This window comes from Salvia miltiorrhiza, unplaced genomic scaffold (assembly GCF_028751815.1).
Source record: "Salvia miltiorrhiza cultivar Shanhuang (shh) unplaced genomic scaffold, IMPLAD_Smil_shh original_scaffold_180_2, whole genome shotgun sequence".
Taxonomy (NCBI): domain Eukaryota; kingdom Viridiplantae; phylum Streptophyta; class Magnoliopsida; order Lamiales; family Lamiaceae; genus Salvia; species Salvia miltiorrhiza.
Genome location: NW_026651494.1, coordinates 169,512 through 189,491, shown reverse-complemented (window position 1 = coordinate 189,491; position 19,980 = coordinate 169,512). Strand labels below are relative to the sequence as shown.

The 19,980-nt window shown below is 36.6% G+C and overlaps 3 protein-coding genes across 3 annotated transcripts; all 3 read right to left on the bottom strand.

Moving 5' to 3' along the window:
• Positions 1-721: 721 nt before the first annotated feature.
• On the bottom strand, positions 722-7,292 carry LOC131003236 (threonine dehydratase 1 biosynthetic, chloroplastic-like). Its single transcript, XM_057929716.1, has 8 exons — positions 6,609-7,292; positions 6,078-6,257; positions 5,511-5,987; positions 4,208-4,456; positions 4,050-4,123; positions 3,808-3,925; positions 1,381-1,515; positions 722-1,294 (listed from the first exon to the last, which is right to left on the bottom strand). The coding sequence occupies exons 1-8, from the start codon at positions 7,056-7,058 to the stop codon at positions 1,154-1,156; spliced, it is 1,824 nt and encodes a 607-aa protein (XP_057785699.1). The 5' UTR covers positions 7,059-7,292; the 3' UTR covers positions 722-1,153.
• Positions 7,293-8,119: 827 nt separating this feature from the next.
• Positions 8,120-12,848, bottom strand: LOC131003235 (polyadenylate-binding protein 7). Its single transcript, XM_057929715.1, has 10 exons — positions 12,389-12,848; positions 11,347-11,465; positions 11,041-11,234; positions 10,703-10,962; positions 10,498-10,604; positions 10,222-10,411; positions 9,380-9,672; positions 9,083-9,223; positions 8,661-8,792; positions 8,120-8,568 (listed from the first exon to the last, which is right to left on the bottom strand). The coding sequence occupies exons 1-10, from the start codon at positions 12,582-12,584 to the stop codon at positions 8,371-8,373; spliced, it is 1,830 nt and encodes a 609-aa protein (XP_057785698.1). The 5' UTR covers positions 12,585-12,848; the 3' UTR covers positions 8,120-8,370.
• Positions 12,849-14,935: 2,087 nt separating this feature from the next.
• On the bottom strand, positions 14,936-19,850 carry LOC131003234 (aspartic proteinase 36-like). The gene is made up of 10 exons (XM_057929714.1): positions 19,148-19,850; positions 18,641-18,770; positions 18,283-18,533; positions 17,933-18,160; positions 16,969-17,131; positions 16,627-16,700; positions 16,430-16,526; positions 16,165-16,231; positions 15,568-15,639; positions 14,936-15,466 (listed from the first exon to the last, which is right to left on the bottom strand). Exons 1-10 carry the CDS (start codon positions 19,396-19,398, stop codon positions 15,297-15,299), a joined length of 1,503 nt encoding a protein of 500 aa, XP_057785697.1. The 5' UTR covers positions 19,399-19,850; the 3' UTR covers positions 14,936-15,296.
• Positions 19,851-19,980: the final 130 nt, after the last annotated feature.

Here is a 19,980-nt window from a genome sequence, read left to right as displayed (position 1 = left end):
TGAACCCACCTTTTTTCTTATATTTTATTCTTATAAATACTTCTTGCCTACAAAATAAAAATTAACTTTAATTTAATCTCAACCACTTATTCCAATTAATAATGAGACCCGCTTTTCACAAACCATTCATTTTATTAAACTCCATGCCCAAAGAATATACCCTATTTTTTATGAACGAAAGGAGTATTTATCATCTGAAAGTCCGAAACCCAATTTTAAATCTATTCCAAAACTGACAAATTATTGGATTTACAACTACTGCCACTTGAGCAAAAAACTCAATTGTAACTGGAGTAAATCATTGTTGGCTATACTATCATACCATACAATATGATATACTCCCTCCGTCTACCAAAGATATGCCACTTTATTTTCAGTACGAATTTTAAATGTGAGTGGAATGGTGTGAACTCTACTATTAAAAATGGATGTGGCACATTTTTTGTGGACAAACGAAAAAGAAAATTATGGTATATCTTTAGTGGACGGAAAGAGTAATAATTCATAAATAGTTATTTGTGCAGCACATAGAATACAAATAATATTATGAAGGTAAAAAATATAATTTTAAAAGAAACTAACACAGGCCCATTTCAAGCCCACCAGTAGGCCCAGACCAGTCAGATGCCAGGACATATTAATGCAAAAAAGCCCGGACCGGTCCAGCTCTAGCAGACTCACCCGGTCCGGGTGGGGCTGGCCCACCAAACACCTATATAACTTTTTCTCTAGAAACACAAAATATAAATTCGATAATATTCCAAGGTACCAGAATATTTACAACGGTATAACCAAATGAAGAAAGGTGCAAGAACTGCCATAATACAGTAGCATATGGTAATGAAGGTCATCAACGTATTAAACCCAAAAAATCAAACTAATTATTTCAACATCAAAGTTGACATCACCAAATCACTGTGAGCCAATGTACCCACAGCGGAATAAAGCTCTTCCAAGGAACTTAAACCAGAATGGTTCTCATCTTAGATATAACTTCTTTTACACGAAATAATTTAGCTTCGCGCACGTCGCTTCTGCATAGGCAAACCAATAATTCATACCTTTCTGAGTTTGACCCAAAAATGATGAAGGGCTCCCCGTCTAAAGATGCATGAGCTCCAACAGATGAATCTAGGTACCGTGTAATCTCTGTTTATCGCATTAAAAGCTGGAATGCTTCATTAGCAGTTTCCAGTTCATATTCGTACCCAAGACTGTTTGCACGATGGCGGAACTCCTCCATATCTGTTTCAGCAACTTGGATGCCAACTAGCACATTTGCACCAGTTTCTCCCTGGAGGTGCAACAAAATGGTAAATTGTCTGAATAAATATATATTTACTGGTAGCAGATATGCAAAGATGATGTAGGGAATACAACCTGCCCACGGTAATGGAACAAACTTATATTCCAACGTGGACTCAAAGTGTCCAAAAATTTCATCAATGCACCAGGCCTCTCAGGGAAAATGAAACGGCATAGCAGCTCATCTTTAACATTTGATCTTCCACCCATCTGAAATTTAATTATAAGAATTCAAGCACAGTTTGAATTTCATATTGTTGACTAACTATTTTCAGGCATTCATGTCAAACAATGATGTGACAAAATTTTAACCAAGAGACGCCTAAGACAGTTGGGCTGCTCTAGCTTCAAGAACTAATTATTCTTTTTATGGTAGATTGGGACAAGAATAGAGCCCACAAGCCACTTATATTTCATCATATAAAAGGCAGACATTTATAATTGAAAAAAAAAAAAGGAAAGAAACAACCATCTTCCTAAATATTCTGTAGCTGTCCTTGAATGTCAACCAGTTCAACAAATCACATATATAATTCTTTTTTTGAGACAAAATCACATGGTTCTTCTTCTTGCACATATGTTAACATATTAACCATGGTTGACAAACTATCCAGTTTCTAATAAACACATAGTGATCTCACTTGCCATTCTACTTGGATTTTGAGACTTCTCATATACAACTTTTTTTTAATAAACATCAGGTAAACAGAGAATCTATTACTGAGCAGCAATATGAGATGCCATAAGACATCAAGTGTCTCCATTTACTGGAGGTTCAGAATGCTCTTAATGAAGTACAATTGCAATAATCAATCAACAATCACTTCTCTTCCATGTGCTGATTCTTTACTACCAATTATATAGTTATGACATAAACAGGGCTTGTCATCTTCATATCTAGTTTACTTGTACATGGTATACGCTTGGGTCACAAGTGTAGGACACAGTTCAGTTCAATATGGAACAACAAGGAAGGGCAAGCTCTCCTGTACGGCTGTACCAGCTGCATTGGTGCATTTATCCATGTTTTCTTAATGCGCTGAAATAATTCTACAGAGACTAATTCTCTCATCCAAACTTCAGCTGAATAGCTAAAACACCCAGGAACTCCAAATTGAAGGGCTGGATGAAGTCAGGAGTTACAAACATTTGAGGAAATAACATTATCATCAACAGTTGCCATTACAACCTCATTCTCGCATGTTACTCTTATCTTACAGATAAAATTAGATAGGAAAAGGCATAATTTAACTAGTGAATAAGTAAAGATGGTACAACCACGTGTCTAAAGACGGCCTGAAATATGCACTAAACAAATTAGATCAAGAACTTATCAATTCATCTAGAGTTCTTTCACATAACTATCAACGCTTTGAACTCGAACTCAATTTTTTTAAAATTTAATGCTCACTTTTTCTTTAAGACGGGTATTTATATGCACACTGATGCGAGAATCTGTCATTGGTAGAACTTCAAGCAATTTATAAGATCATCAATTTGAGCTCAAAGTTATCCACAAGAGAACATGAAAGAAAATATCCCTGCAATGTAGGGTTTGTGTGATGGTAACGTTTTCCACTTTACTGTATTGGCAGTCCACCTTGTCTTTAATTACTCAATAATACTGCTGTGATGCTGCTCACTAACTGAAATGACTCAATGAGAAACATTGAAATCAACAACACCCAGTCGATAAATTCATTTTCTCAGCAATTTGAATTAATAGATGATATGCCCTATCAGATCGTACAATTCCAATTTTCAGAAAGTTGCTCGACTAGGATACCCATGACATTTTACCAAAAGTTTTGCACATCCTAGACACACAGTGCCAGGATGTTAACTACATACGTGGTACGAGAGTTCCAGGCAATTGTCAGAAGAAATCGTCACCTTTCTCCAAACAGGAAACATCTTCCACCAACCCATCCTCAAAAAGATGTGGTAGGCATCTATTTCTTTAAGCACATGTCAGTAACCAAATACGACTATAATTAAAACGAGTACAGTATTTATTTGTTGTATAATAAAAAGTTGCCAAATCTAATGGTTAGATTAGATATCATGTGTTGACCTACCACAAGTTTTTTGTCAAATGAGCAGACTGATTCTATGCTCATGAATTCGTCAACTTCTCATTAAGCTGACTAAAACAAGAATATCCATTTGAGTCAATTACAGAGCAAAGCTGTGCAGACAGGGCCAGACTTAATGGACAATGAATATAGAAAGGGAATTATCAAAGTCTGAAATTAACAGAAGACATTAAGAAAGTCTTGAAAGCTTTGAGCTTTATGAAGATAATGTTAATATATGGGTGCAATCTACTGACATCCCTCACCGTTTTTTACAAATATGCAATCATATTGTAACTCATAATTCATGAATAGAACAGAAGCGGGGTCTAGCTCATTGTAAATCACATATCAACTTATCAAGGTTCAGCAAGCTAGCTTTTGAGGATCATTTCCACAACAAAATAATAATCAAAGAAATACATACCAAATGTCTCAAATGATCCTTGACCAAGTCATTCTCTGTAAGATTTATGGTTTGCAGTTGAGCAGATTCCATTCTATGGACCATTGCTTGAAGTTCTAAGTCAGTATGAAGGCCAACACTGTTAAAAGAAAAGAATAGGTAAATTAAGTATCTTATGACTTCATGATTGTAAAACTGTAGGCAAATAAACAAAACTTATAGCTTGTCGAAATGAGCAGAAGAATATAAAACATATATCTTGCCTGTATAGTACTAAAGCTTGTCCTTTATCTGAATTATATCTGTATTTGAATTCAGTAATATTCATAGGTCCGACCTGCAAGCGATCAGTACAAATTATTTGAATTTGAATTGCATCCTTGAATAATGAGGAGAAAAGTTGAATAAAATAAAAACTCACTAGCTCGCAGAATTCTTTAAAGCTTCCTGGCTCCTCTGTCATGTAAGTTGCAAGTACAGCTTCCCGCCGTCTACCTACATCTGCAAGTTCAGTTACCAATCTTAATCTATCAAAGTTCATGTTAGCTCCACTGGTGATTGCTACTACATTTGCATCCTTCAGTCCATAGTACTTGCAGTAAGCTTCAGCTCCAGCTAAGGCAAGAGCACCTGCTGGTTCTAAAATGCTCCTTTTCTCCTCAAACATATCCTGCAGGAAATCCCATTTGTAAAAATAAGCATTATGTTCAGACTTTGAGGCCATAGCATTTCCAAGTACAGATAAACAACCAACCTAGTTGATTGATAAATGACCAATTGAGTTGGAGGCAGTAAGAGTAGCATGTACAATCAGTGTTTACATATAAACATATTTCAAGTTTATGAAGGTCATGAATCCCGTTTAAAAGATCAAAAGCTTTAGCCAATTCAATTGGTATAGGAGATGTGAAGTAATTTTATCTGAGGAATCTTGCAGGGTAATACAAATAAATTATGATGTCCCACCAGCAAAAGCTCTGCCGGAATGCTGCCTTCATGCAACATTCCTAGAAGCTCATCTTAGCAATGCATCAAGTGGTGACTTAAACAGGAGGAGACAGACATCCAAATATAACACTTTATTGTTATAAATAATCGGATATATAAATGAATACAATTATGATTCATCCACAACCTACAATGAATTCGAAAAGCACATTCTACACCATTCAAGAGTTGGGGTTGCCAGAACAGACAACTATCTCTCCCAACATACGATCGATTAAAGCTTTTTTTTTTTTCCTTTTTTTTCGCACGCGCGGGGTGTTTGGGGGAGCTATAAAGCTAAATTTATAATTTAACAGCAAGAGCAACTACGTGAAAATAGAAAATAAACCATGTTAACACTCGTGAACATAAACAGTGAAAATCTTCTTCTCACACTGATCTGAGAAATAAAAAAGGTACTCCAAGCAGCCAAAAACAATAAAAAGTAAGTTAAATAAGTAGAAAACCAGAAAATGGGACTGACACCATAAAACTAGGTGAAAACATATAAACATATCCCAATGCCCTACATTCCAAAATCTCATCCAGATAGCTTTATAATTGCTCTAGATACTTTGGCTTAAGGGACCACAAAAGACAAGATACCATGCTATATGTCTCAACTAAGATACTCAACGCATTATGTATTCTGAAAAATAATGTAGTCAACAGACAACAATAGCATATTTCAAGAAGCTTTGAATAGTAGGATAATAAAAACCCAATAAATGGCTAACCTTAATTGAGGCACAAATTGCATCACGGCCAACAAGAACTACACCATCGATCAGTTCCCTGCATAAGCGGAAAGTCTCTTCACCAACCACTTTTACTGCTACTCCGTCAGCAAAGCCTCCCACTTGGTCCAGCATTACTCGTCGGTCATGGTGAAGTGATAATGCCATCGCATTTGCATCAAATGGTTCCACGCCAATAATTTTCACCTCCGGACGGACCCTTTTCACATAGGCAGCAATGCCAGCTATGAGCCCTCCACCACCAACAGGCACAAAGATAGCTTCTATTGGGCCTGTCATCTGCTTCACAATCTCCATTCCAACTGTTCCCTGCCCTATGATTACATCAGAGTGATCAAAAGGAGGTATAAATGAGAGGCCCTCCTCTTCTGCTCTCTTTTTGGCATGAGACTGAGCTTCATCATACGAGTCACCTATGAGTACAACAGTAGCCCCAAGTCTTTCAACGGATCTCCACTACCAGTACAGAAAAATGGCTTCAGAAATGGTGATATTGCCTATTTCGGATACTGAGCAAAATGTGGACATAAATAAACAATGAATAACCTTAATCTCCGGAGTAGTTACAGGCATCACAATCACAGCTTTGCATCCCAATCTCTGTGCAGATAAAGCTACACCTTGAGCATGATTTCCTGCTGAGGAACAGATCACCCCTTTTTGAAGCTGCTCCTTTGGAAGTTTAGCCATCATATTATAAGCACCTCGAAGCTTGAACGAGAAAACCTGCATTTCAGATCATATGCAGGTGTAAACGTTTCACTTCCAAAACCCTTAGGCTTTCCCTTAGGAAAAGAAAAATTAATCATTGACGAAGTCTAGACTTCCTAAAAGACAAAAGTAAAAAATATAACTAAGCAATCAAGCTTGCACTTGACTGTCGTCAGTTGCAAATCTTGCGTCAAACTAATCATAATAGAAGAATGAATTAATATGAAATTTAAAATTTGACAACCCTTCCAAACCACTGAAATACCAAAATTTGATTAAATCCATATACAATCAAACACGATCAGACAGAAGCATGCAAAAAATTTACAAACATACAGGAATACTCAAACTGATAAAAATACATACAGGCTGTAGATCCTCTCTCTTAAGCCAGACATTCGCTCCCCACCTCTCTGACAGCTTCGCCGCCAGCTGCAACGGCGACTCATACGCCACGTCATACACCTTCGACGCCAGAATGTTCGTCAGATATTCCATAGCACTCAGCGTACCTTCCCTACCAGCACCATTACCCATATTCTCATTGGGCAGCAAACAACCGCTCTCGCACTGGAGAGAAGCCGGAGAAACTCTCAGCAGCGGCTCCGAAACCGGCGGCGGAGGCGGCGCAGCCGGAGGGGGAGCCCTTGGGGCAGACGGAAGAATCTCCGATCCCTGTTTTGACAGGGTGGCGCGTATTAGCGGCTTTCGGCGGGAGCAGGCGAGGCGGTTGGAGGATGTCCTGACGTCCGGGTTTGGGGAGAATTTGGAGTGGGGAATGAGCGATCGCGCGGTGGCGGAGCGCAGAACTTCCATTTTAGGGAGTGTAGGCTGTAGAGAGGCGAAAATTGTGTAAGCAGGCTGCAGGCGGTGTTGCGCCGCCGTGGCCCGTAGAGAGGAGAAATGCGAGAGGTTGGGATGGGGCTTAGTGGGTGAGTGGCGGCTGCCTTAATTTATAGAGGGGGACTTATTGCCTGTGAGATGGTGTAGGGGTTTAACAGTGGGGGTTTAAACTACATTAATTTATGGCCAATGAGATATGGTGGATGTCAATTGCTGTTCCAAGAGAGGGCTCAATGGGTTGTTTATTTCCTCACCAGCTGCTTGGGTTTTAGATTTGATTATTTGATTTGATTTGATTATGCTCCATCCATTTATCAAATGACTACCCATTTAAGATGACACGAATTTAAAATAATTAATTGAGTGTGAGTGAGTTTAATAAGAGTTCTAATGAATATTTAAATCAAAAAATAAATATGGGTATCCATTTAATGGATATATGAAGTGTATAGAAAATTATAGTTTTATTATTATTTTGGTTCATAAAAATTTTACTCCAAAGGAGACGATGCGAATTTTAATAAAAATAATTGAATATATTGTTTGTGAATGAAAAAAATATTTCACTTTAAAAATATAATTAATAATGATTAATTAATTTTATGTGATTGAAGAAAAGAGCTTATAATGTAATAGAATAATTAATATATTGTGAGATGGTAGCTATAAATGTCAAAATTTACTATGTCCACTCTTGTGGACGTACCAAAATGATAGAAGTGAACTATTTTTCAGAGAAAGATTCGCGTTCAATATTTAGAAAGGAAAAAACTCAAATCATTTAATAAGTCAATAAAATTAGGAGGGGCGACGAGACGACTATGAATTATGCATGGCGGCGCCAAACTAAACTCATTGCTAGTATCTTTCAAAGGTCTACGAAATGCAGCTCACAACTATGTAGCCTTGGCAGTCGTATTGATATCCGTTTTGAGCAGGCAGCCGGTGGCCGGTCAAACCATGAATAATGCAAAACTAAACATTACCTCAAAAATTCAAAATAGAACAAAACTAACATTCTAAAAAATCAAAACTAGTACAATAAACATATATATCATGTTTGAATAGAATAGATGGAAGTAAAGCTCGGTTAACTCTAATAAACATATCCTCAGTGTTTGAATAGAAGATGGACGTAAAGCATAGCCTGCAGATGTAGTATCTAGTTTTGATGTAGAGTGTAAACGGCAATAGCTGTGATGTCAAGGGAAATAACAGGTATAGTCACTACCAAACTCAGCGTCGAGAAGTTGGAAAAATATGAAAACAGAATGAAAATCATCCTTCAGTTGACAGCAACTCCAGCAGAGAGGTAATTTGAACGCAGAGCATCTGGATTGGACACTTTGGCCTTTGTTAGTTTGAGAACCTGAACAGCCTCTTCAACCTTGCGGGCTAGTGACTCTGGAGAATCCAACAAAACTAGTAGTTCACTGTTGTCCATCTCCAGAAGCATGCCTGTTATCTTTCCTGCTAGCTCCGGCTGCATTTGCAACATGTACAGATCAACACTTTGGTAAATGCTAAATTAGTCCTAATTGATGCGGAAAATTAGGAGAAATTTGATTTATTGACCTGGTGATGAGAAACCAGTGGGAAAAGGCGCACCCCGAGAATATGTTTCTGCTTCTCTGGAGGAGCTGCAGCGAGCAAGCTACTTAACATTTCGGACCCCTTACCACCAACTCCAGCAGACATCAAAATAGGCTGAACCAAAATAGACCGTTCAAACTTAGGGCATTGAGAATGTGACTTATGTGCATATATTGAACAACATATATCTTATTCTTAGATATGGTACTAAATGAATGAAAGCAGCTGAGATTTGCATGGAAAGAATATGATTTAGACGGCAGAAGGAAAGAACTTTGCAGTTTCAGTGAAGTTATCAAAAAGGGCATAATACTGAAATTAGTGTTTCACATGCTTGTTTCATCCAATTTATTAGCATGCAGTTACTAAATATGTGTAGGGAAATGTCAAGTGTGAAAACGTACCTGCTGATTGTTTGAATCTTTAGATGAAGCCACAGAGTGAATTGGCCGTTGCAAATGTGATGGGTATGTAAGACCAGCAGACTGTGGTAGAACATTCCCGTTCATCCTTCCTCTTTGTCTTTGCCTTGAATTGTTGGGAGCCTTTAAAATGTGAAGGAAAAAAAACGAAAGAAAGAAGAAAATGACAAGTTTATGTCAAAGATTAGTATAACCAGTATTGGACGAAGCTTGTATAGTTACATTTACAGAAAAACTACTTAGAAAATTAGTGCTTAAAGTGAAACCTAATAAACTGACCATGGTGACAGGAGATGGATGAAGAACAGGTCTAGAAGGATTTGGAATGCCATTAGCCCTCCATCCCGGCCTGATTCCTGGTTGCTGATACATCAGACTAGGCTGTGCAGGTATCTGTGGAACAACTCCAGGGGCTGGATAATAAAGATGAGAGTATCCGCCCTGAATAACAGGTGATGGTGGTCCTGATAATCCTGCCATACGCTGAGCATATATAACTTGCAACTGTACTTGTCTATCCTCTTTTCTCTGAGCAATTGCCACATATAATGGCTTCCTTCGCAGAATCAACCCTGTAATACATGCATAACTAAAAACTTCAGTCACAATATTAGCGTGCTATTGCAATAATAGAAAAGGGAATCTATACTGAAGCTTGAGACCTAAGAAGAAACAGATACTGTGGAATAAGAAAGCTGGTAATGGTGATAAAGTGGAATCATAATGCAGCAAGTACTCTTCATAGAGCAGAATTACCTTTCTGCAAACTTTGATGCATTGAAAGAAAATCAATAATAAAGACAATCGCTACATGCATTCAAATCCATTTCAGTGAATAGAATTGAATGTAAGACCATTAACAGGATAGAAATGCATAGAAGGGATGTTCATGCATGCCAATCAAACCATCCTCCATATGACAAGGAAAAGCAGCCTTCTCATTCTCTGACGGGACAATCATTATCTATTTTTGAATGCTTGTCTGACAAAATTTTGTCGGTATCCAGATCAGAAAACTACATCAACAAGAGATAACCAGTGCAAGTATGTTTGTGCCTCATGAACCCAATATAATTAAATTCAAATGCTCTGATGATAAATATTAGAAGTAGAAAGCCCACCGTGGAAAGTATACACAGCTTTATTTGCCTCTTCGGGTGTTGAGAAGCAAACAAATCCAAACCCTTTGCTTAATCCTTTATCATCTCTCATTATCTTTGCAGAGGTAATCGTGCCACACTGACTAAAATGCAGTCTTAGCTCATCATCAGAGATTTCATCATCAATATTCTTCACATACACATTTGCAGCCTGCAAACAGAAGATTAAAGGAAAATCATACTCATATAACAAATATATTACATAATCGTTTACATAAAAAATAACTCCTGTGGGACCTGGTATTTCAGGATCTGTTCCTTCCTTTTCTCCTCAAACTGGCGGCGTAACATTTCCTCACGTTCAGATTTCTTTTGTGCCCGAGCAACATATAAAACCTTTGAGCCTGTTGAATGAATAGATTGTATGACAAAGTTATAAATAACAAAGTTACATGGCATACTCTTAACTATAAAATTTGATATTACTTCTTCATAACCATACCAAGTTGTGATCCATTCAAAGCTTCTACTGCAGATTTGGCGTCTTCTGCTTTGTCAAAATTAACAAACCCAAACCCTCTCGATGCACCATTCTCATCTTTTGAGATGACTAAGCTCACAATTTTTCCATATTGAGAGAACTTTTCCTTAAGAACTTCCTCAGATATACCTGTATCTAGATTCTTCACATATAGGTTTGTATACTTCACCTCATGACAAGGAAGAGCTCGCTCACTTTTTTTGACAAATTTACCTACATACCTATGGGAAAAAAAAACCTTTTCTTAATTAAAAAATGTAATAATACAGAGAAAATAAAAACGAGAGAATATGGCATACATCTGTTTTCCTCCATCAGCTGAGCCATTGAGCTTCTCAATGGCCGCTTTTGCAGAGGCTTCAGACTCAAACTGGACAAAGCCATATCCTCTGCTTTTCCCGTCATCAGAAGTGACTACTTTACAAGATAATATATCACCAAACTTCTGAAACATTTCTTGAAGCTTAACGCTATCTACTGAATCGCTCAAATTCTACAATGAAAACACAGAAGTAAATATTCTGTTCAAATAACTGGATCATGAACCAGTGTTGAGGATATCTCAACAACCAGTAATATTAAATCAAATAGAAAACCAGAGCTACCTTGACAAAGACATTTCCAACTCCACTTTTTCGTGCATCCGGATCACGGTGCGACCACATAACCCTTATCACTTTTCCATTCAATGTGGAATGATTTTTCAATTCAATAGCACGAATGGCTACATAAAAGAGCGGGAGATAAAGAAGAGTATATCATAAGGAACAAGTAAGTAATACCAAATTAAGATAAAAAGAATCACGGTAACATCAATTAAGTGAACCAAGTAGATGGCACCACAAAATTCCTGTCTTCAAGAGCCACCAATATCAAAGTGTAGAAATATACAAAATATTAAGGATAAAGCAGACCGAGCATCACACTCCCACATTTATAACAGCACTTCATAGCAGTAAAAAGTAAGGCCTTTGATGCTCGTCCTACTAGATGATTTAATTTAACACACAGATAGAGATTAAAATATCAATGAGTTTTCGCTTCAATGATAAAAGAATCATATCCACTCAATTCCTATTGATCCAAAGGCTCGAGGACAAATTCACACCCACATGAAAATCAAAATATTGCGTACAACTTATATAATTATGTTGTAATAGAAATCCTTTCAGTCGGAGGACTTAAGCTGATCAGAAAGTAGCACAATTAGCTATCCCGAAATAATTTGATGATATGCACGCAAATATCAAAGAAGTGATACATCATTGTGCCTCCATGTACGGCTATTCATGATTGAAATTGACGTATCAATATCCCTTCATGTGCTGTTCTTTATGATTATCATTACCATATTGGATTAGTGACCCATTAGGCAACAAGATTGTCAAATACTGCATTCATCTTTGTACGTACAGCAATCAATTCGATCTAACCTCTCTAATCATGAAAATGTACCAATAATACTACCAGTCAAGCGAAACCACAAACAACAATCATTCAATACAAACAGCTTCAATCACGAATCAACGCAGTCACCACTCACCCCGATCCGCTTCCCCATACCACACACCACTCCAATTCACACACACACAGACAGAAAAAAAAAATATACACACAAATTCAAAAAGAAAATAAATAAATAAGTACCATCTTGAGGCGAAACGAAGTTGACGTAGCCATAACAGAGCGAGCGGCCGGTGGAGGAATCAAGGCAGACGCGGACGGAGGCCAGGGTCTTGAACTCGTTGAAAGCCTCGTACAACATACCTTCGGTCACGTCGGGATGCAAGTCTCCGACGTACAGAGACGCCGGCGTCGCCGTTACCGCCGCTTCCAACGCCATTGATCCTTCGATAACCGACAGCAGCGAGCGATCTCCTCCTGCGTTTCTCGATCAAAAAATTGGAGGCGTTACGCAGAGTATTCAGCGGTATTACTATTAGGTGAGGAGTTACGATGGAATGTGAGAGAATTTGGAAATCGTATAACGCAGGAGATTTTATTTTCCTTAAATGAAAAATAGGAAGGTAATTAAGGGGGGGTGAGGACGATGAGAGAGTAGGAGAGGAGTGAGTGTGTGTGTGTGTGTGTGTGTGTTGGTTTGTTTCTTGTGAGGGTAATTTGCATGGACGCGGGAGTTTTGTGCCGTTTCGCTAATGGGGTGCCGTAAACAGTGTGGGTACGTGTCCGAGCGTTGCTTCACTCGCGCTTTGTTTGTTTTTAACTGGATTCCTTCTCTTTAAATATAGGTGAATCATGACAATATTATTTTTGGCGATATAATTGTTAATTCAAACTCTAAACTCTAGATATTGTTGTAAATTTTAATTACTGTGCATTGGATACTCATTTTTTTTTAATTTTTAGTAAATTACATTACATCCTTTCATACTTAATTGGCATGGAGAATATGTAGACATTAAGTAATCAATAACAAAAAGTTCGAAAGATTGAATTGAATTTGCGAGAAAAGGCTAAATTTTAATATTAGCTAGCAATTATCTCATTTTTAAAAATACTGAAGAAATTTTAGGTGATATCGAAATATCAATCAAATACGGAGTAACTAAAATCAATTAGTGTATATATTGAACGTATTTTAGAACTAGAGTTTATCTATTGAACATTCATATCAATAACTATTATTGTTTTTACATTTATGCTTTATTTACCCCACACCATAATTCAGTGTAAACTAAAATTATATTCCCCTAATTGCATTAACCCCTTGTGTTTAGAATCCAACTGTCTTACTTATAATATGCCAAAAATAAATTAGTACTAGCAATTAATGGGGCAATAGCGCGCGTGAGACAAGCGAGTGGGGTAGTCAGGAGAGTAAGCAATAACAGAAAGGGTAGCGCAGGAAAGGGCGATAAAAAGGGTAGGGAAAAAGTGAAGGGTGGACCCAGCAAGAGAGAGAGAGCGCGCCACAACATTCGGCCCAAGCCCACTTCCTATGCCACTGCTGTACCTCATGTATCCGCAAATTTTGTGACTTTTGCCATCTACTTCGATTTTTATTTTTGTCAATTTAGATAACATTTTTTATTATTTATAAGTTTACACCCAAAAATATTTACATTTTTATTTGTTTTTCACATAAAACATAATTTTGCGCGTATGAAACAGGCTAGCTCTAATATTTTGTTATTGTAATTTGCATTTCATTATTTGAGTCGTATTTTACTATTATATTAATATGATGTGATGAAGAACTTGTTAATAAAATAGTAAAATATAATGCAAGAGAAAATTTTCGGTAAATATTGCACCTATTGGGTAGGTTGAGTTTAATGTTCATTAATAATTTATATTTGAAGAGATATTTTTTTTTTATAGACTTACTTAATAAAGTGGCACAATATTTTATACGAATATAGCAATCAAAAAATCAAAGAAGAAAGTAATAGGTAATCAGTAATCACATTAGACCACGTTGAAGAACCTGCTACTAAAAATGCAAGAGCAATTTTTCCGTAAATATTTCACCTATTGAGTAGCTTGAGTTTAATGTTCAATAATAATTTATATTTGAAGAGATATACTTTTTTATTTATAGACATACATGGTAAAGTGGCACAATATTTTATACGAATATAGCAATAAAAAAATCAAAGAAGAAAGTAATAGGTAATCACATTAGACCAACTATATTTTCCGCTCCTTACTCCACTAAAAGTTTTGGTACAATTTGGTAATTAAATTTTCGAATGTTATTTATTTGGATCTGATTTTTATTTTCCTTTTTCTCTAAAGTTTGAAAAGGGTGAGAAATATTATTTGATTGATGCAATTCATTTACGAAAAGATAATTAGTAGTTTTATGGGCAAATATATCTGTTAAAAATGAAAAGATACTAATACTCCATCTATTAACTTTGATTTCTGTTGGTAATGGTAATATCTCTTTCTCTATCGCTGAAAAGTATGCCAGCCTAGGTGAGTAGGCGAGTACAATTGGTCTGTTAAGTTAGTTTCATTTTATACCATTGATATTGAGGCATTGAATGAACCTTTTTAAAACAATTTTTCAAACACTTGTAATTAAACCAATAAAAGTTACTATAATCTACAATATTATTGTTTTTGCTCACTTTTAACAGCATTATTGCATGAATAATAAGTGTCAGAAAATTATTACAGAAGTTCTAACTTGTAAATAATATGTAAAATAAGCATTCAAACACCCAATTCAACACAAATAAACATTATCCAGTAAACAGTGGAACAAAACTTGATAGTATCTCTAATCCCATATTCCCATGTACCATTTTTGAGAATGTAGGAATAGAAAATATGCAGCTACAACAGAATCTAAATGCAAATATATTTATATTCGAACACATTTAAAATTAATAAAAATAAAATCTTAGAGATCTTCCTCACTGTCACCATGCTACCAAATCCTCTAGTTAACCTAATTTTCTGGTTTTTTTTTTTTTTTTCATTTTCTTATGACCTTGAAGATGACATGAAGAATGTTGCCAATTGCAACAAATATAAATTGACGAAATCAGAAATGGAAGAAAAAATAGGCATGAGTGGAAATAATCTACAGACAAAGAATCCCTAACAGCAACAAACGCAGTACCAGAGCACCATAATACCTATGCATTGCTCTGAAGATTTCACCAGTGGAAGAGCTTCTGCTCACACTCAGCTGTCCAGCATTAACATATTCGTCTTTGCCCGAAGTTATGGAGACATTAACGGACAAAGAGCCTGAACAAAACCAATTCAGAAGTTATGCGGCACAGTTGGATATCATGAAATGTCACAAGATAATGGTGTGCTTAATGCTAAAAAAAATGTAACCAACTTACAGTCATAGGCTGCCCATCCTATTCTTTGATGAATCAAATCGTAAACGAAAATTTTGTCTTTGAGTACAAGATCTGGAAATAAGAGAAAGTATAAGCAAGATGAGCTGAACTTTACTAATGTTTAGTTCATAGAATTCTGGTCTTGAGCAACTTAGATCTGGATAAGATTAAAAAGAGCATAAGACAAAAAAAATTGGAGCCAGTACAGTTCAAATCTAAGCAAGTATGGAAAACTTCTAGCTATGCTGTTTCCATAGAGTGATAAGTTTGCCACTTGAGCATCAAAGAACAACTCATATAATACAAAAAGGAATTCAAATATTCAATAAATTCTATGAAGATATTGTAAGGCAACATGGAGTATCAGTGCATTAGGCATAACTTCGATGGATTGGACTTTTATATGTACGGTGAAAAATATGAGGTTTGTTTTATTTTTAAGTGCGTGCCTGATGTGTAAAGAACAAAATCTTGAAATTAGGTTGCACAGTGAAGTTGCTGAGGCTTGGAGAGTAACAGGCTTCAAGGATACCAAATAGCAATTAAATATTTCAAGTAAGCAATTGTATTCTAAATAGCTTATAGACAGGCAACTACCTCCCAAAATTGTTGTGCCTTGATTTGGAACCTTAAGAAAGCCCACACACCACATTGTAGCACCATCCTGAGACATACAGATCAATTAAAAGTTTAGGATCAGTTAGCTACTAAGGAAAGCTACTATTTAGGATCACTCATGATGCCATGAGTAATGATGATGAGTGGAAAGTTATTTTAGTATTAACATCGAGATAATTAGTTTAATTTCTGTAGAATGTCGAGGGAATAGTCCAGTATAAAGAGATAAAAGTGGAAGACTCACGACAAATCCCATATGTACAAGGTAGTCAATTGGTCTTAAAACCATGGATGCGCCTCCAGCAAAATTGAGAGCAACTTCGGGGAAGACCTCTGCTAAACTGTTTACAGAAAGAAACCAGCACTCAGTCTTTCTTTGGTCAATAATCTACACTGAAATGGTCTGAACTGCATATTTAAATCATGCAGTATACAATGTACCTTGTAGAAAGCAGATAACATTGATTTCCTTTAGATGTTATTGGTCTCACGGATGGAGAAATAGCACCTGTTATCTGCAAACATAGTAAAAACTCAAGAAAGGAGTTGAAATAAACTGAGTTCACTCTCTATAATTTTTAGCTTCATAAGACCTGATTGAGAGGGACTGGAATTATACATTCTTGTGTTTCGAAAGTATAATTTAGTACCACCTTAATATCAGTAATGTGGTTTGTTGTAAGGTCAGAAACCTATACATTAACTGCTTTCACTGCAGGTTGTAGCATCAACGGATTCAGGATAGGAAAGAAAGGCAGGCACGAAGTGGATCGAGATACTTACAGCAGCAACAAGAGGATCATAAGCTCCTTCTACAAGGTAAGCCAACGTAGTTCCAGAATCGATTATGGTTCCTCGGTTGCCTGATGTACTAAACAATCCTTGATCAATAGGTAACAGTTGTCCATTAACAGCAATGCTCTGCAGATGTAAATTATAATGAGGCCTGAAAAGATAAAGATACATATCAAACATCAAATTGGGATATGTCTCTATATCTTTTATTTCTCAATGCAGTAAACAGAAAAAAGAAGCAGCAGGAACATTGTCTCACTATTTTCTATTTCGGTAATTTGTAAGAGCAAAAAGGGAGGTCCATTCATAAAAAAGCTTTTGGTTTAGAGGTTTTAAATGAAGCCCAATGGATCAGCATGATAAAGACTAATTAGAACAGATTTAGGACATCAGTAATTACACAAGACTTAATAACAAAATGACATTTATGTTCCAACTTTTTCTTGAGTTGAGTAAAAAATAAAGTGATGTTCCTTCAATTTAAGTGGGAGACATGAATAACAGAAGCTAACTAAAAGTGAAATGATGTTCCTTCAGTTTTATGTGTTCCGTGATGCAAAATTATGTAGACTATCTATTAAAACCAAAATGTCGCCTATTAGTGAAGGGAGGGAATGTACACAAGTGGGGAATTTAGATTTAGAGATACCATTTAAATTCTATATGTTATTTGTTGTACTGCCAAATGTCAGCTGAGGATAGCCTATATTCTTGAGGATTTTGTTTCAAATAATGGAGAATCAAAATCAGATGAGAGGAAAAAACCAAAGATTCAAAACCTTGACAATTATCTATCAGTTAAATCATACTACTATCATAATAAAGATGTGCATTGCATGCATGAAATTTCAATTTCAGGATTTGCTGTGTGCACCTTGAGGACCATAGGGTCAATTGTCAAGGAAAAACAAGCATTAAGAATATTAAACTGGCATATTGCAAATAGACGTACTGTGATGGAACAAGGGGTGTATAAACGATTCTTGGATCCAATATCTCACCAAGAACTAGTATACCTCCACCACTACCCTCCCCTTTCAAGCAATGGGAAAATACTTTAGGAGTGATCCTACGTGATGACAGTTGTGATATTACTGAAAGACTATTCTGGCCAAAGCCAAAAATTCCATCAACTGCTCTATCTGAATCAGTCAGGTCCCCAAACAGTGAGGTGCTGCACCTGTTTCCACAAAAAAATTGAGACAATGGTTCGGCACATTGACATTCTATAGAATTAAGCTAGAGAGAACAATGAGAGGAAACTAAATAATTTCATAAACTCAATACCATAGAACAGCTTACCCAAAAACAATAGGGGCAGAAGAATTGGCGATCAAAGAGGTACCCAAAACTGTATCAAAATAAAGCACATCAGACACATATAAACCAGTTGTGCCACTTCCATCACCATATTTGAATGAGTAAGCACATTGATTGCTCCCACTATCGCATTCAGCAGATGCACTTTGAACAATGGAAGCACATATACTATCCGAACAGGACATTGGTGAAAAAGTTGAGGATGAGGCACCATTGAAGAAATTGAGAGGAATCTGAAAGCACAATGCATAAAAAGTCAATTTAAAACTCAAATAACTTCAATGAAGTGGCACAATACTAATGAATGAGCAAGTAACAAGATCAAGAGCAGGAGTTATACTCCCAATCCACTATTCTGGGGGCAATCGTTACAGGAACTGCAAGTAACCCACAAGATGTCACTTCCAGTATCAATCTGCACATTGAACTCTTGCGGTGGAGATCCCAACCTAACTTTCGTATAATAAAGTCTACAAAATTAAGCAGTACGGTTAATCATGGAGAAATATTGTTAACAACTGTTACTATAATTTGTGTGATAACTAAATCATAAAAAAAGCAAACTCAATACAATGTGAAAACGTTAAGGTATCTGAATTACACGTTCACACCAGAATCAATTTCCAACAACAAAATCCAAAAGGCCAACATTTTAATTCTGAATAACCAGGTCCCAAAATTCCAAATCAAACCGTTAATTAGATGAAGGTGTAGAGCGTAGTAAATTCAAGTAGCCCGTTTCCAAAACAATAAATAAATGAATTTGCTTAACTCACTCTAAAAATTAAACAAAATCGTAACTGAAATTCTAATAACGAACTCATCACAATTTATGCGACGAAGTTACCCGACGGCGTAGGGATCGGAGGTACCACCGACCGCGAAATCGACGATGCCACCGGAGAAGCTCTGCAACATGCGCGCGTGCCTTGCACGGTCCCGAGCTTTAGTCACCTCCAGGTCCTCCTTTACTGGAAATGCTCTCTCCAACGGCAGAGCTCTCTGAAATCCTACGCCGTCAGTCGACGCTGAGGCAGCGGCGGCGGCGGCCGCCAATGCAACCACCGCCGCCATCGCCAGAAAACCCCGGCCAGCCATCGCTGGCACTACAAAACAACTCTGAATTGTCAATTCTACGTTTACACTGTTCAAACTGAACAGCTATGCTGCTCAAATAGTTCTGTTCGATATAAATGAATATGAATCAAGTGTGGAATCAGAATTTAGGTAGTTTTTCATTCAAATGTCAGTCTATTTATCGAGAAAACGAGATCAATGGTACAACTGTCCAAGTAGATGACGATGATATAGTCATATTATCATATATAGAAAATTACACACAGTTGGTGTACGCCGAGGTGTGTGTGAATGTGTGTGTGTGAGAGAGAGAGAGAGAGTATGATATGATTATGAACTTAGGGGAGCAAAGACGGGTAGTCCAAATGAGAATTTGCTTAATCTCAAAGGGTAAAATGGGTATATTATATCTAAATTAGGGGTGGAATTTTTTTTAAAAAAAAGAAATAGGGGTGGAACGACCAAATGAGAATAAAATAAGTGGACTGTTGTCTGCTCTTTTAATCATGTACTTGCTTGGTTTAAAAAAAAAAATCATGTACTTGAACAACTAAATAATCACGTATAATTAGAATGGAGATAAATCTAAATTTAGTTCCTTGC